General features: G+C 40.9%; 1 protein-coding gene across 2 annotated transcripts in view; it reads left to right on the forward strand.

The window, feature by feature from the left end:
* PDZRN3 (PDZ domain containing ring finger 3) overlaps nt 1-16,948 on the forward strand; it is a 242,725-nt gene that overhangs the window by 204,228 nt on the left and 21,549 nt on the right. For both annotated transcript variants that reach the window (XM_030801604.1, XM_012502227.2), the window contains one exon: nt 16,464-16,711. In XM_030801604.1, coding sequence (XP_030657464.1) covers nt 16,464-16,711 — 248 coding nt within the window. The remainder of the gene's footprint in view (nt 1-16,463; nt 16,712-16,948) is intronic.

Genomic DNA, 16,948 nt, shown 5'->3' on the forward strand with positions numbered 1-16,948 from the left:
AAGGAACAGCGGAGAATAAGGCTTTCAGCAGAAGTATGTAAGGCCAAAGCTTCTTAAAAACAATATGCAGCGGTGGAAATATCCAGTACTTTTAGAGAAAATTCTTAGATTCAGTATTTGTTCAGCAGGACATTTATTGGACACCTCCAGTGTGCCAAGTAGGGGCATCCACTGGCGGGACTGCAATGGTCCAACTAACAAGGTCGTGGTCTTAGATGGAGGAAAACATCCACCAAGTTTTATCACACAGATGAAACTGCACCAACAGCCAGCACTTGGGGTGGCCAGTGCCAAGTGCAAGGGGAACAAAACAGAGGATGGGACCCAGTTATGATGGCCAGGCTGGGCTTCCTGAGTCATCTGAATATGGAGCAGTGTCAGCCAGGCAGAGGCTCCAAGACAGAGGAGTCATGGATTTCTAGGAAAAGCATTTCACTGGTAATACTTTAATGTGCATCTGTCTCCTACACTGTCTCGTATCCAGAGAGGGCCGTGTTTCTAAGGGGCTGTCCCGAGTTTGACACATATTCCTGGAGCTAAAGCAAGTGAAAACACTTAGGAAAGTATGAAAGCTCTGTGTGGATGGTGGTGTATGACTCTGCAATGTATATTTTAAAGAAGAAATGTTTTGGAAAGTCATTAAAAATATTAGCCACATCCCCCTCCAAACTAAAAAGCTGATGAAGGAAACATACTTTCCAATTACACATTTAAAAACATATATGTTTATATCAACGCAAGATAGCCTATGTTAGACCCAGATATAGTTGATATGCCAAGCGTACGATAGCAATTAGGACAAGTATATGGCCAGAAATGTCCTCTGGAAATACTCAGCGGATGGTACCGCTGCAAAACACGTTTTTCAGTGAGCTCATCTGTAAGGCACGATGAAATGAGGTCAAAGAAAAGCTTAGAGAGCTTCATACTCACGGTTTTAAACTCAACTGAGAAAAGATTTAAAGGAAAAAATCCCTGACCCAAACAAAAGCAGGGGGAAACTTAGTGTTGCCTAAAGCAACTAAAGAAAAACACCACGTTCTCCCTGTGGCTGCTCTCTGCCATTCCGTGTGCGGGGGATCCATATTTTTGCCTCCAGCAAGCTCATTTCTGTTTCTCAGACCCACACACCATTTTGCTGAGACGAAGCTGCAAGTGCATTTCCACCCAGCTGGGCACACTTGCTAACTACACTGATGCATCAGAACTATAAATGTCACCCCCATCATCTCCTTCTACCCTCTGATAACTCTACTCTTTAAAAATTTGTTAACATCCTTTTTCCAGCCTTATGTTTGACATAATCAAAGTCATGTACATGAACTCCCCTCTGTCTCTCTCTGAAAAACCCCTACGTTTCCTCAAGTTCTAATTGCATTATCAAGTGTTTTGTTTGGTTCATTAATTCCTTCCCAGATGATTTGCTCCTGGTAGGTTTCTAGCAAATTCTACCCATGTCTAATAAATCATCTTACAAAATGCTGCAGGTTTTTCTCCATCATAGGGATCGAGTCCACACGCTAATTGCTGTGCCCCTGCGAAGTTTTATTCTCCTTCCTCTCACTAAAAGCCACCCCTTTAGCTTCATTGTTAAAAGTCTAACAATTCGACAACAGAGAAAAGATTTCAGAACTGTGCTTTGGCCAGGCCAAGCCCCCAGAGTCATTTCAAGCTTGCTGAGCTGGAATATACGCAGGGTTATTCTGTCATCTAAACAAACTTTCTCCAGGTGAACGCAGGCAAGGCGCCCATCTCTTCTGTGTCCCCCATTGGACCTGGGAGTTGTCCTGAGGCAACACTACCATGTAACTAACCTGAGAACAAGAAAATGAAGTCAGGAAGTTTTAACTGCATAGCCATAGGGTGGGGAAGGATGTGGGGCCCAATTCCTGCTTCCAGGATGTGATAGATTGTTGGGGCTGGAGATTGTGGAGTTGTAGCTACAAAGGCTGTAAAGCATTCACAGAAGACCAGATGGGGAGTGATCTGAAATAATTCAGACGGGTGTAAGTACCAGTCTAGTGAGGTTCCTCTTATATTAAAAATCATCATCTAATTTCCCAGTTTTTACAGACAGGGAAATTGAGTTCCAGAAATGATCAGTGGTTTCTTTAGATGCAAGTATACTATTTTGTTTACTTTATCATTTGATTCCCAGCATGTATCAATGGACTCACCTACACATGAATCTTGTAGTGTTTTTAGCCCAGTTCGTACTTCCCACAAACATGTTTAATTTTATTTCTGTTCAGTTCTCCAAAGGTATCATGGGCCTCCTATGTATAAGTCAGGTGTTCTGTGCGGCTAAGATATGGTATTAACCCACCATTATTTTTAAAAATGTAATCACAAAAAGCAAGGATCAATTATTATAATATGGTCATATTTTAAAGCCCTTCTGTGCCTGTGAAGTCGAGAGGGTGAGTCATTTTATTTCCCGTTTTACAGGTGATAAATATCTTAGGATGTCATTATTATTCTTTTTGTGCCATTTGTAAATCACATTTATAAATCTTTGAGAAAGAAGTACACCCAAGTTTACTTTTGATTCATATAGGTTCTAAATCTTCCCAATTTCTGTGTCTTCCACCGTAGATGTCTCCACTATTAGTTATTCCTGCTCATTTTCATTGGTTCTTCTTGCAAAGCCATTATTTCCAGAAATCTGCATCAATTTCTCACAGTGATTGCACATTTCAATGGAGATCTCACAGTGATTGCACATTTCAATGGAGATAGCTTGGAGACGGTTTATACATTCTACTGATAAAAGTTGTCTCCGGTTGCATGGAAGGGTCTCAGCAAACTGTGAATATTTTGGCAATTCAGTAGATAGAGCCAGATTCATTATTGCACATAAGCACTCTTCAATGGAATATTCCTACATATTACAAATGAAGTTTGAGCTGATAGGGAGGGTTTCTTTTTCTCTTATAACTTTAGTCAACACAGCAGAAGAGAGGCAAATATTTTCTTCTCTAACCTAAATTTCACCAAGTTGAGCAATAATTTGCAATTAAAATACAGAATTTTAACAAAGTTTAGGACAAACATAAAGTTAGTTTTTGTGCTTTAATTCTGTATGTGAGCTAGATAAGCAATGAAATGGTATTTCCCCGCACATGCACACACAGCATTGTTCTCCAGAATAGTTCCATTGTCATAACTCAGTAGAATAAAATATGGACCACTGCTCCTCACTCTAAGAAAGCCTGAGCAGCAAGGGCTGCCCTGCTAACTGCAGGCTTCTATTCAGTTCTCCTTATGGGGAGAAGCAAGAGGGAGAAGATTATCAAAATTTTCATAATGAAAATGAAGAAAATCACCCATCATAATGCCACTTTGAACTGTTGATGTTCCTTAACTTACGATGGAGTTACATCTTAAAAGTCAAAACTAAAAATCATCTGGGTGTGGTTGCTCATGCCTGTAATCCCAGCACTTTGGGAGGCCACGGCAAGTGGATCACTTGAGGTCAGGAGTTCAAGACCAGTCTGGCCAACATGGTGAAACCCCATCTCTACTAAAAATACAAAAAAAAAATTAGCTGGGCCTGATGGCGCATGCCTGTAATCCCAGCTACTCAGGAGGCTGAGGCGTAAGAATCGCTTAGGTTGTAGTGAGCCAAGATTGTACCACTGCACTCCAGCCTGGGTGATGGAGTGAGACTCTGTCTCAAAAAAAAAAAAAAAAAAAAAATCTAGGGAGGTTAAAAATGGATATGGTTTGGATTTTTTAATATGGTTTTAAAAACAACGTGGGATGGTTCATGCGGAGAACGGAGTTTTAAGAGCAAGTGGGTAGAGCTTCCCCCACTGAGGCTAGGGAATATGATTCACATTTTGCAGAGAGTTTCAGAGATACAAGATTCAGTGGCTTTTCTAACAAGATTCAGTGGCTTTTCTAGCCAGTCACAGAATAAACTATTCTTCCTTCTGCATCCAACCTCCTTGTGGGGGGAGATAAATGATTCCATAATCTTAGGAAGCAAAGTTTCTTGAAATAAATAATACCCCAGGTTGGGGTAAGAATAGTAGGCAGTGTCCTCAACATCCACATGTACTTGTGAGGGAAGCCCCCAGGAAGGAACAGTGACTTGGGATCCAGAGCCCATTACAGAAAGACTATGTCGGTATGGAGTGATCTAGTAGCAGAACAATGAAAATTCTCAAGAAACCCAGGATCTATCTATCTAAGTCCTAATTTATTTCAAGCCTTTGAAATTTAGTATTTGCATTTGCTTTGTCTTGAGACCTCACACCTCAAGTATTTTAGCTTAACAAAGAATGACGTATTTGGAGGTGAGAGGCCAAGTTCAGGCTCCCAAACTACTATTTAGTAGCTAATAACCCTTAGGCAAATCACTTACTTTCTGGAGGGCTTACAGTGGGAGGGCTCCCCTTCCTGTCCCATGTCATCCTAATTTTTTCTGATCTCTTCTTCACACAGCAGCCAACTCCCATGATCATGTCTCTAAGGTACAAACCAAAGGAAAAACAAACAAACAAAAAAACCCTTAATCTTGTGGATTCTCCACCCTCCTCTTAAATCATTTCAAAATCAAAGTCTTTTTTATTTTTTTGTGATGAAAGTACCTAAAATCTACTCTCTTGGCATATTTCCAGTATGTAACACACTATTAGCCATAGTTAATACTAAAAAAAAATTTAAAAAGGTAACTGTAACATGATGGATTTGTTAACATGATGGATATGTTAATTTGCTTGACTGCAGTAATCACTTCATTACACATATGTACAGGTGTTCCTTAACTTACGATGCAGTTACATCTTAAACCCATTTTAAGTCAAAAATACATGTAATATTTCTAACCTACTGAACATCGTAGCTTATCCTAGCCTCCCTTAAATATGTTCAGAACACTTACATTAGCTACAGTTGTGCAGAATCATTCAACGCAATAATAAAGTTTTCAATATCTGATGTAATTTATTTAATACTGTACTGAATGTGAAAAATAAAAGGGTTATGTGGATACTGAAAGTGCAGTTTCTATTAAATATGTATCCCTTTCACTGTAAAGGTGAAAGATCATAAGTCAAAACATCATAAATTTGGGATCATCTGTATAACAAAATATGCTGTACACCTTAAATATAAACAATAAAAAATAAAAATTGTTTTTTTTTTTTTTTGAGACGGAGTCTTGCTCTGTCGCCCAGGCTGGAGTGCAGTGGTGTGATCTCTGCTCACTGCAAGCTCCACCTCCCGGGTTCAGGCCATTCTCCTGCCTCATCCTCCCGAATAGCTGGGACTACAGGTGCCTGCAACCACGCCCGGCTAATTTTTTGTATTTTTAGTAGAGACCGGGTTTCACAATGTTAGCCAGGATGGTCTCGATCTCCTGACCTCGTGATCCGCCCGCCTCGGCCTCCCAAAGTGCTGGGATTACAGGCGTGAGCCACTGCGCCCGGCCCCCTAAAAATTGTTTTTAAAAACAAAGTCCAACCTGAAGCCTCCAAGGGTCAGCATAGCCTGCCCTTGCCCATGCTTCCAGGCTTAATGCATGATGGTCTGCACCCCACTCACGTGCACCAGCAGCCCGTCAGTTGTATCAGGTTTTCTCCTACCACAGGACCTTTGCACATACCTTTCCCTCTCTGGCGTACTCTCTCCTCTCTTCCTCCCTACTTAAATCCTGCCCTTTCTTTGGATTGGTGCTCTACACCTCTTCCTCAGGGGACCTCCCTCTCCCTGCCAGGTTTTCTTTCCTTCTCTCAGTAGTGGGATTCCTAGTGTCCTTCTCCTTCACCAGACTGTCAACTTCCTAGGGGCAGCTTCCATTTCTAGTTTTGCTCACCACTATATTGGCAGCCCCAGGCAGTGTGCTGAGCATGGAGTCATTCGCAATCATTATTTGACCAATAAACAAATGAATGAGCCATTGAAGGTACAGTGCCAAGCATAGTGCATGGTACGTAGAAAATAACTCGGAAGTGTTAAGCATTGCTAGAGATTCAAAGAAGCAAAAGATGATTCCTGCAATAAAGTGGCTTTAGTCTTTGAAGAATATCTCAAATGCGTGCCATACTCTTTAGTTTATTGCTGATGTGGAATTGTTTTTAAATGCTGTCTAGGAAATTGGAGGCATTTGAGAAGATCTGTCATAATTTATTTAGAATGTTGATTATGGACAAGCCAACTAATGATTACTGTTATAGGAAAACAAAAGAAAAAATAGCCCATTCTATCAACATTCACTGGTAGTTTTATATTGATACTGGCACCAGGCTCTTTTCAACTGAATTGTTTTGTTTTGAGCCACTAAAACCATGGTTTAATATAAACAGCATTTTCTTCCAAGGATCGTATCACAATCAATTTAATGAAAGTTTTTCCACATGGTCTGTAAACTGCAAGATGAACTAGTTGGCTATGCAGGAGCCAAAATTAATTTTGATCAAAGTGATACACATCACAATTTTATTTCTTTGGATAGAAAACAAAAAAAAAGAACCAAAAAGATGCCAAACCACTCTTTGGAGGTTACACTAAAATTCTGAAACACAAATCCACAAGAGCCAGGAAATTCTATTTACAGTGAATCGACTTTAGCTTTGATTTTTCCTGGCATTCATTGGTTTGTTACCTGACTTCTGTGTTTAAGGAATTTTCATACTCTTGTAATAAAAGGAACAAATAAACTATAGGACATTAAGTCCAATAAGCATTTTTCAAAATTTGCTTTCTAAGATTCAGGCGCTTCAAAAAATATGTGATGTTGCTTGTTTTCTTGCTGCTCAGAGATTTCTCTGACTCTGAGAAATGACTGACATTACTTTTGTCCTAACTGTACTATTTGAAATGCCATTCCATCCCAGGGGCTTTACACATTGCCTATAGGACATTTGTAGGACAAACACATTGAAATCTGATGAGACAACTTAGTAAGAAATGAATTGACAGAAGAAAATCAATTTCCGGTAGGTTAGTGAATATCCACAACTAGTGTTTTTCTCCATCCTGCTTGTTAAACATGATACCATTACCAAGGTGAGTTCCTGGGAAAGGTCAGTAGACTCAGCTGACTTGGTTCTCAGGGTAAAGCTCACGTGCCCTTGCCATGGCATGCACCATGAACCTTCTGCTTTGGCAAGTGTCCTTCTCACTGGAACATCACCTTCCACCTCCGGGCCCCACCTCTCCCTCTTGTTGATGACTGCCCCTTTTCACTACACCCTCACATCTTGGCATCATACAGTCACCAGTGAACACCTCAGCTTCCTTTGCTTTAAGCCCAGGTCAGGTAACAGCACTGCCGGCTGTGCTGCTTGGTGGTTAGAACACACATTTTGAAGCCAGGCAGACCTGGGTCACATCCCCATTTCTACTTTCATAAGCTGCACAACTTTTAGGAAGCTGCTCAGCTTCTGAGGTGGTAGAGATAACACCACCTACCTCAGCAGTGACATCCTTATTCTGAAGATGGGATGAAATCATGTGTGTGAAGCATTTATTGCACTGCCTGCCTGACACAGACAAAAACCCGTGTGTGGCGTTCAGTGTCATATCCTTGAAATGGCTCCTCCCATAGACATGACTGCAACATAAACTGCTTTTCATGGGTTTTCTTATGCGACTTATTTGGAGTATGGTTTTTACTGAAATTTGGCAGCTGGAATTTTTAGGAGCCCAAACCTAGGCTAGTGTTTCCCGTAAAAGATAGCGTTTACTGAGTGTGCTACGAGCCAGGAGCTCTTCTAAGCTCTTTACAAGGAATCTTCACAACCCTGTTCACAGATGAGACACAGGAGGAGGCTAGAAAATTTGTCTAAGTGTGGACAGTTATAACAACAGCTGACATTGGGCACTGCGCCAAGAGCTTTACTTTAATTACATCATTCAGGTATCACCTATGAAGCATGTACTTAAATATTCCTCATATTCTATTGAGGACACTGAGGCACACAGAGATGGAGTAATTTACCCAAAGTCATACATCTGATAAATGGCAGAGCACGGACTTAGACCCCCATGTGTCTCACCCTAGAGCCCCAGTGATGCCCACTCTCACCCAGTGTTACTGAGCCTTCTCACCACTTTCTCAATACATAGCACATTGATTCTGCAAATCAGTGAGGATAATAAATAGCTAACCTTCACTGAGCACTCGCTATGCACTAGGCATGAACCATAACTGCTTTCTATGCAGAGCCTAGTTAATTCCAGCAACAACTCTGTGAGTTAGGTCCTGCTGTTAACCCATTTTACAGAGAAGAAAACTAAGGCATCAAGAGATGAATAACCTTCTCAAGATAGCACAGCTCACAAGTGCCTACCTCAGACGTAGAACTCCTGCCTGCTCCTCTGTATCTTCATGCACCTCTAATTTTAAATGTAAATGACTATGGTGACACAAAATAGAAAACACCATTAAACACTCTTTTTAACTCCGTGTGATAACAATTCTGTTGATGGAGGACTCTTCCTGTCCTTTCCTCTGATGACTAGAGGCTGGAGAGTAGAAATTTTATTGTAGCCAGCCCTCTAGACTCTGATGAAAACAGTTAACAAATTCAAGTTTATTCAAGGTATTTATGAGACCAATATGAAGTTTACACCAGGGAGAGGAAATGGCATAATAAAATGGCTTCCATAAAGGCTTCGGGCATGATGCTTGCAAAAACCCAACCACACCTTCCTCCTTCAATTTGTGGCTGTATTTGCCTTTACAGCAGGAGATAATGCCAATGGATCATTAAATGCAATAACATTGACGTGTAAAAAAAAGTTGCATGTCATCTTCTATATTCTGAACTTAGAGCATGCCTCTCCCAATTCAAGGTGAAAGCCACCAGCATCTTAAATGAGATGTCTGCAGATGCCCTCTGTGTCTCTCGTTTTTGCCTGTGAAACAGTGATAGTAGCTGTACTTCCTTTGTGTGAGGATTACATGAGTAAATGTAGGTAGAGTGCATAGAATAGTGTCTGGCCCAGAGGAAGTGTTGGTACCACTATTGGGTTTATCATGATTAAAGTGTCAAAAGCTCCAGCATTTTATTTGAAGTATTCTGGACACTCATATATAAAAAGGTGAGCAACGAAGCACGGAGTGGCTGATAGCGACCTTCATGGACTGTTCAACCGGGAAGTGCTCTGGGAGACACCCTTTTCAAGCCCTTTTGCCATAGAGGGAGCTGAGTCACCCAGCAGCCCCTTCTATGTGTCCAGGGCTGAAATGCAGGAGTCTGGAGGCCAGATCATCACGTGCTGCCACTATGGTGGACTCCCGACCTAGTGACAGCCGGAAGCAGGACCACAACCAGCCCTTATGAGCACTTCTGCATGATTTAGAGGAAGGCTTCTCTTCCTCTGGATGGACATGGCCTCTAGCCCACTGCCCTACTTGCCACCTTGCCTTTGCTCACACCTCAGCCTACACATCACTAAGCAGGGGTACTACAGAGAAGTTCTAAAACAGAGACAGACAGAGAATCAGTTATCCAAGAAGCCACTTTGCATGTTGTGATTTTCTGTGAGGTCTATAAACTTGGTGTTTCTTGTCTCTTTCCTCTCTGTGTCATTTTTCACTTGAAATGGCCCCACCTTGTCACTTGCAGTGCAAAAACCAGAGACAGCAGGAGAGCTTGGCCAGAGCCACTTGGTTATTTTGCAAACACTCCAAGACCTTTCTGGACCTCATTTTTTCATTCTCAACAAAGCAGAGGATACTGTCCTTGATACTATTTTTATCCTATCAAGAAACGGTCTAGAATAAGCTTAAGAGCAAAAACACTTCTCATTAAATAGGTGTATACTTTTTACTGGAGAAGACCCTCAAGTTCCAAAGAACTTAGGAGATGTAGAAGATGGGGAGATTTGGCTGTAGAAACAGCTTGTTGCCAAGTACTTGCCATTGGCTTTCCTATAATATCTGGAGCTGCTGCTTCAAATTATCACCTGTAAGGTGATGCAAAAATGTACACGTTAATTTTTCAATTCATACTGGTTCAGATATACTGTAGTTTAATGGACATTTGGATGCCATTGCTTGAAATGAGATTTCATGTGATGATACCAAGGTTTCCAAAGGAGATATTAAGGTGGGATTGGTATCTGAAAAGAAAGTATAATATTTTGAAAGTATTTATAATATTTTTAAAAAGTATTTACTTTTTAAAAAGTAAGTACATGTATGTTTTTAACCTCTAAGACTCATCTAATCAGAGCTGGTAGCCAGATGTATTCTACATTTAGGAAAACAGTAAAGGATTTTAAAATGTGAGACACGTCAGTTAGACACAAAGAAGACTTTTCTAACAAGGAAATTACCCAGGCTATAAATTTATCTGTGCAGGATGCTTGAAATGGAGTAAGGAGGGGATCTGATGGTTGTAAAAATACCACATCTAGGGAAATAACATCAGGATGCATTTAGAAAATACCATGGACAAACTGCCGAGGTCCCAACTAGAACCCAACACACCCATACATAGAAACTGACAGCTGTGGCAGTGCCATCTACAGATCTCCATGTCTGAAGTGAAGTACTTTCCTCAGAAACACATTAATTTGAACACCATTCATTCCTGAAACTCACATTTCTTCTTAACTGCCATAATACCTGCATTTTAGATAAGTTGCCTTCCCTTCTCCAAGCCCCAAAGGAGACTATAAATTTGAAATAAATTAAGACAGACAGGAGTTGCCTAAATGGAAAAAAGATTTTTTTTTATCCAACCTAAATCAGGGCTTGAAACCTTTTACTTTTCAGTGTATAGTTTATTATCGTCTATTGCTTCCAGTGGATTCTGTGTTTTAATTAGTTTGAAAACATAGGTGTGATATTTTACAGGATGAAATCACTGCCCCTGTATTTAATTAAATGAACCCTATAAAAGTTGGATTTTAGCCAGAGGCATAATTTATGCTAGGCTGAATTTAAAATTGCATTCGTACTTTATATGAGGTCATTTGCACATGTAATAGAAATAGAGGTGACTGTGATATGCTGAACCTCAGAAACCAAATGTCCCCCATAAATAGGTACTTAGTTTCTAATTTGGAAAGAGTATAGAATGCCTTTTCCAAATACTACATTCTAAAATATCCTGAACTGCTTACAATTAAGTTGTAAAAAACTTTGAAGGCTCTCTGGGACTCTGTGTTTTGAAAGGTGCTACTGTATGACAATAGTTTAACCCATGGTATTTCTAAGTAGACCGTGAAAACCAAGGCTCTCTCTGGTTTATGGGCCCGGCTAGCATTCCATCGTGTGTAGTCTCTGAGTCACTCAATGTCTTGGTAAAACGCCACCCATAATGCATTCATCTTTCCATTTCTTAAGTGATTCCCATGTGTTGTAGCTTCATTTTTCCTCCAAGAACTTCTTTCAGTGACATTCTGTCAGCCAAGAAGAGAACTGGTCTCACTAAATAAGCTCAGTAAATTCTTGCTGAATGAGTGAATGACTGAAAGATAGACAGATGGGTTGTCAGTGAAATTTACCTCCCAAATGGAAAGCTCGCCAGCGTTGTGTTAGTTTTCAGGACCAACTGAAAAGACAGGTACAAGTACCTCCTAGGAAGAGCAACAGCAATGTTATTCCGGCCCAAATTGAACCCGGAAGGAATGGTTCCATGCCCTCAGCATAACTGTCTGTCTTGTCTCAGGAGACCTTATGCTAAAGGACCTCTTTAAGGTCCCTTAGTGTCATGTCATATTTGCAGCAGTGATGTTTGCCTTAAGACTGATTGGATTTTTGCCATAATTACACCTAAGTCCCAGGGGACCAGCCAGAGCCTTAGGTGAATAATTTAAGCATTTAATTTATAATAAAGATAAAGTTTGCAATCAGCGTTTCTTGTTCCAAAACATTCCATTTACTTGGTTTTAAAGCTGCATAAACTGTTTTAAAGGCAATCTGCTCAATTGGGCAAGTTAATGATACTGAATTTGACCGGGCCAAACGTCACTGGGTGAGCATCCCGTCTGTAATCACAGCCATCATCGCCACCGTTTTGTGTAATGTAGATGCAATGCTAATCCTGAGAATAAAAGTTGTCATTCTCGGTTGGCTGATGGCGTGCACCGGAGTAATCATCTCGCTAAGAGTCTCAATGATGTGATTCCAAGATGACAGTGTAATAAGTGTTATGTGCACAAGGTAATTCAAAACAAATTTGGCTGCAAAAATGGATCGTCTAGGATAGTAAACTCCCGCCTTGTCTCATAGTCTTTTAAGATAATGTAATGATCCCTAAAATACCTTGTCAAGAAGCTCATGTGGCAGGGGTCAAGTCCTGTAAAATTTATCTGTTGCACCCCCATCCTCCTCCAAGAATCCCAACTAGAGGGCTGAAAATACCCATGTGCATATTGGTACCCCAGGAACACACAAGACGGGCAGGGAGCTTCTGGGAAGTCAAGAAGCCTTTTGGCATACAAATGTCTCTTAAGAACACTTCACTAGGCTGGGTTTTGCTTATTTGATTTATAGATTGTTTCCTCCTGGGAAAATGTGTCTCCTACTACAGGATCCCCAAGAGCACTGGAGTCTTAGTAAATTCTTATTGGCATTTAGGCATTACAAGTAAGTTATCTCATCTAAACTTTATATTACCCTAAGAAGCATGATGCTATATTTATTTTGCAGATGAGGAAACTGGAACTCAGAAGAGTTAAATCGCCCAAAGCCCACAGCCAGGATTCCAATGCTGGCTTCATCCCACAATTGCCGTCCCTGCACACTCCACCTCTGAGCTGTAAAAAAGGAGGAGGTCACCTGGCTTGTGGAGGGGCTTATTTGAACTGTATTTGATTGAAAACTGCATGGGCTACTAAAATTGTTTTCTTGGGCACAGTTGTCAGAAATGCCTTTCTGTGGAACCCAGCTGGAGGCAGGGGGGACATTCTTGTGTGAGATGACAGGGCATTTCTCAGTCACCCCAAAGTCCCAGTTCTCCCTTTGGGGTTGCTACTGCTCTTCCCTCTGTAACCTGGGCAGTATGGATGTTGTTGTATCAATGCTGTGTAACAGTACCCAAATCTGGACGGATTCAGAACAGCTTTCCTGCTTTTTCTAACTGAGTGTGTCTCAACACAGAGGAGCTCTTTGTAGCCAAGAATGCTTTTAACTTCAGACTGATCCAGGCGGGTCCTTCATGCATCATTTTCTTGGTACCATTTAAACATCCACTCAATGGTACTAGCATTTGGTTTATAAAAATCTATCCAAGTAAAGCAATAGTTGCCATCACCTTGCTATAAAAATGAACTAAGATGTACTCCTAATCAGAGAAGGATTTTCACTAATTATTTTACCCACATAGAAGAATGTCTCTAGGAATGAATGAGAAAACATTTGTGCCTAATTTTATAATATATCTATGTGATATTTACACTTTTTAGCATGTTTTGGACTGTAGGTAGTTAAGATCTAAGTCAAATGACCTAAAGTATAAGGAATGTATTACTGAATATAACAAGAAGTTTGGGGATAAGAGGTTCTAAACTTGGTTAGTTCACTTAACGCTGATACTATTAGGACCACAATTCTCTCATTTTTCTACTCTGCCATCCTCAGTGTGTTAAGCTGGCCTCTGAGGCCAGTTCCCCACATGGTCCCAAGATGCTGCCACAAGTCCAAGAAAGCACGCAGATGACTTGTCCAGAGGCAAAAAAGGGCCCTCTCCTGTCCTAGTTTAAGGATGAACAAAACCTCAGAGCTCCCTAGCAGCTCTCTCATCCCATCCAACTAGCCAGAATTATACTGTATACCCATGTCTAAATCCATCAAGAGGCAGAAGGACCAAGACCACCATGATAGGCGGGAGCCCATCAAAATCCACACCTCACATCTCCCCCAGAGGGAAAGATACAGGATCTGGTAGAAAGGAAACAAAGAGTTCTTTTAGCAGAGAGGGAGCGTTGGGGTGAGGATGGGTGCCTGCTGCCCAGGCAGCTGACATTGCCTGCTGTAGTGTTTGTAAGAATTATGTGTCTCTAAAAAGTGTAAACCCATAGGTTCCTTTCTGGACACAACTAGAAGATGCCTGGATTCTAATTCCCCTTCCTCTCCTCACTTAGCCTAGTGTTCCTCTTAACAAGAACAGGAAGTTATAAAGGAAAAATATACCATAGTAAGAAAATCTCATTCTTATTCCTTTTTGGCAAAAGTCCTGGTATTTATGTACTACTAAATAGAGGAAGAACAAATTTGACACATCTTGTAGCACCCACTCGAAAATCCTAATGTCTGAATTCATTGTGGGTATAACTAACATTGGTGCAAGCCATCCCCAGGGAATACCAAGGGCAGAAGACCAGCGTGACTGGGTGGTATTGACCACACCCACACCTCCTAAGGGTGCTATATGTTGCATTAATTTATTCTCAGCAACAAATTTGCTGTAGCATTGTAAATTCCTGTATTATGTGACTCTTGGTGTCACACATTTAATGAAAGATATGGCTCAAATAGTTCGGCCCCAGCATGAATTCCACAGCACCCCAAGTTGTTTTTCATCCCCATCTACAACACATTCCTTCCCATGCCAAGCCCTTAGCATTAAAGGGTCTAAGCAGGGAAGCACTTACCAAGATCACTTGGGACAGAAAGCTAGAAAGAATTCTTTCTTGTCCTTTCATTCTTTTCTCAAAGGGAGAAACATGGCAACAGTTGTAGTGTTAAACCTGCTTTCCAAGTCCTCCAGGATGGGGAATTTAAAAGTTTGATGGTTCAGACAGTTCCTTATTTACTGGTGCACTGAAGTCATTTTGTGACCCGGAGTTCTTTTCTGCCGAACTCCCTCATGTTGTAAATAAATTACTTAAGTGGATTGAATCCAAATCATTAATAACCTCCACTGGTGTGATTCATTTGGGCTTCATTACAAGGAAAGAATTCAACATCTATTTCTCAACCCAACAGTTGTTTACAACACACTTCAACCTAAGAGTTGTTGTCCCTACAGGGCCAGAGTGAAAGGGTTTGGGGGAAGAAAAGAGAAAAACAGCTTTACAGTCAATACTTGTGTTCTGCCTGGACAGAGGGAAACTGAGGTGCTCTGAGGATAGACCTAATTGTCAGCACGCTTTGAAGTCCAAGATACTAAGGGAGGAAAATGTATATATGCCAAATAGGAAAAGGCTGTGGTTCAGTGTTAATTTTGACATTTATAAATACATGCTAAAAACATGCACATTGCAAGAGTGGACTATTAATCTAAGAGATTTAAACTCAGGAATTGCTATGAGGAGTGACTTGAATGGGTCATTGTTCTCCAGAAAAGCTTCGAGAAGCTGAGCAACTTCTGCATCCGTGTGTCCTGTGGAATATGATTCCTATACCATCATTTTACATTTGTTTTTTAAAAACCAACCAAACCACTTGAGGAGTACTATAATATTAAAATATTGTGAAGCCTGATACATTTTATGTAGTCCAGTCATAAGATGTTACCAGACTTTCTGCACATAACTACCTGAACATAGTTCCTTTGTTTTATGGGGGAAGGGAAAAGAGAGGATAAATTAAATCACTGGATTTCCATCTAACTTGGAATGACTTTGATTTTTAGAAATAAGACTCTGATTTCTATTTCATCTTATGTCAGCTGTTCTAAAGATAGCTGGGTTGAGTGAGTTTTGATTGTACCATTGGGGAGAATCCTGGACACAGCGTCCAACGTTCTGACCCAGCATAAACTAGTAAGGTCCTCTCATGAGGTTTGAGGCCGTAGGGAGGGAGATGATTTTACTTTCAGGCCTGCCAACTTCACAGGACTATGATGAGAGAACTGTTGAGACTTATCTTCATTTAAGTCATGCAGCAGACAGTAGTCGCTCAATAAGTGCAGGCTTTGAGGATGCAGTAACAGCAAAGCACTGCACACAATGGGAAACAAAACAGCAATTAAGCCAGCGGTCACTTCCCCCAAACGCTGGCCATTTGAGTTCCTTCTCCATAATACTTGCCGTATGCCGCTATGGCCTGAACTGTCATTTACTTAATATTTTCAATGGACTTTTTAAAGAGCGAAAGGATTAATATTGGGAGGAAACTTCATATTACTTCCATGAAGGGAAGACTGGTATCATCTGACACAAACTGGAAAAATACACACTATTAAAACATAACAATGTAATGAATTTCTAGTTAGCTATTATTGCCTGATAAAGGCTCGGAGCCTGAGGCTGGCCTTTTCTTTCACAGGCAAGATTAGCAAGTGATGAAATTGTGTTAAAGACATTCCACGGGGAAGCCAAGCCTTCCCGCTGTGAGATTTATTATTGCATGCCAGATCTGAATACCTCCAAACTCACTCTCTTTCCACCAGGCATTCTTCGGGGAACCTAAACATAGAGAATTGAAGTTCTCTGACACCACCACCTGCTTCTTTCTTTTAGCTGCTTACACATGAAAGCAGCCAATCCATGTATTTGTCCTTCCATTTTCCGCTTCATTCTAACCTTGTCCCGCCCTAACTATTTTTCCACAGGTCAACGGCAAAGACTTATCCAGAGCAACTCATGACCAGGCTGTGGAAGCTTTCAAGACAGCCAAGGAGCCTATAGTGGTGCAGGTATTGAGAAGAACACCAAGGACCAAAATGTTCACGCCTCCATCAGAGTCGCAGCTGGTGGACACGGGAACCCAAACCGACATCACCTTTGAACATATCATGGCCCTCACTAAGATGTCCTCTCCCAGCCCACCCGTGCTGGATCCCTATCTCTTGCCAGAGGAGTAAGTAACCTAATCTTGAACCCCTAATGCGTTAAGAAGTATTTCCAAGTTGGTTTTTTTCTCTTCTATGTGGCGAAAAAAATTAATGCACCCTATAATTTTCCTCCAAGTTGCCCGTGTTTAACTTTATTGTTTATAGAGGCAATAAATCGAATCCTGCTCAAAACCGCTCCGACATATTAATTACTTTATTATAACCCTGGAGCGGACTTATTCAAATAATATCCTAAGAACAGA

This window comes from Nomascus leucogenys, chromosome 21 (assembly GCF_006542625.1).
Source record: "Nomascus leucogenys isolate Asia chromosome 21, Asia_NLE_v1, whole genome shotgun sequence".
Lineage (NCBI taxonomy): Eukaryota > Metazoa > Chordata > Mammalia > Primates > Hylobatidae > Nomascus > Nomascus leucogenys.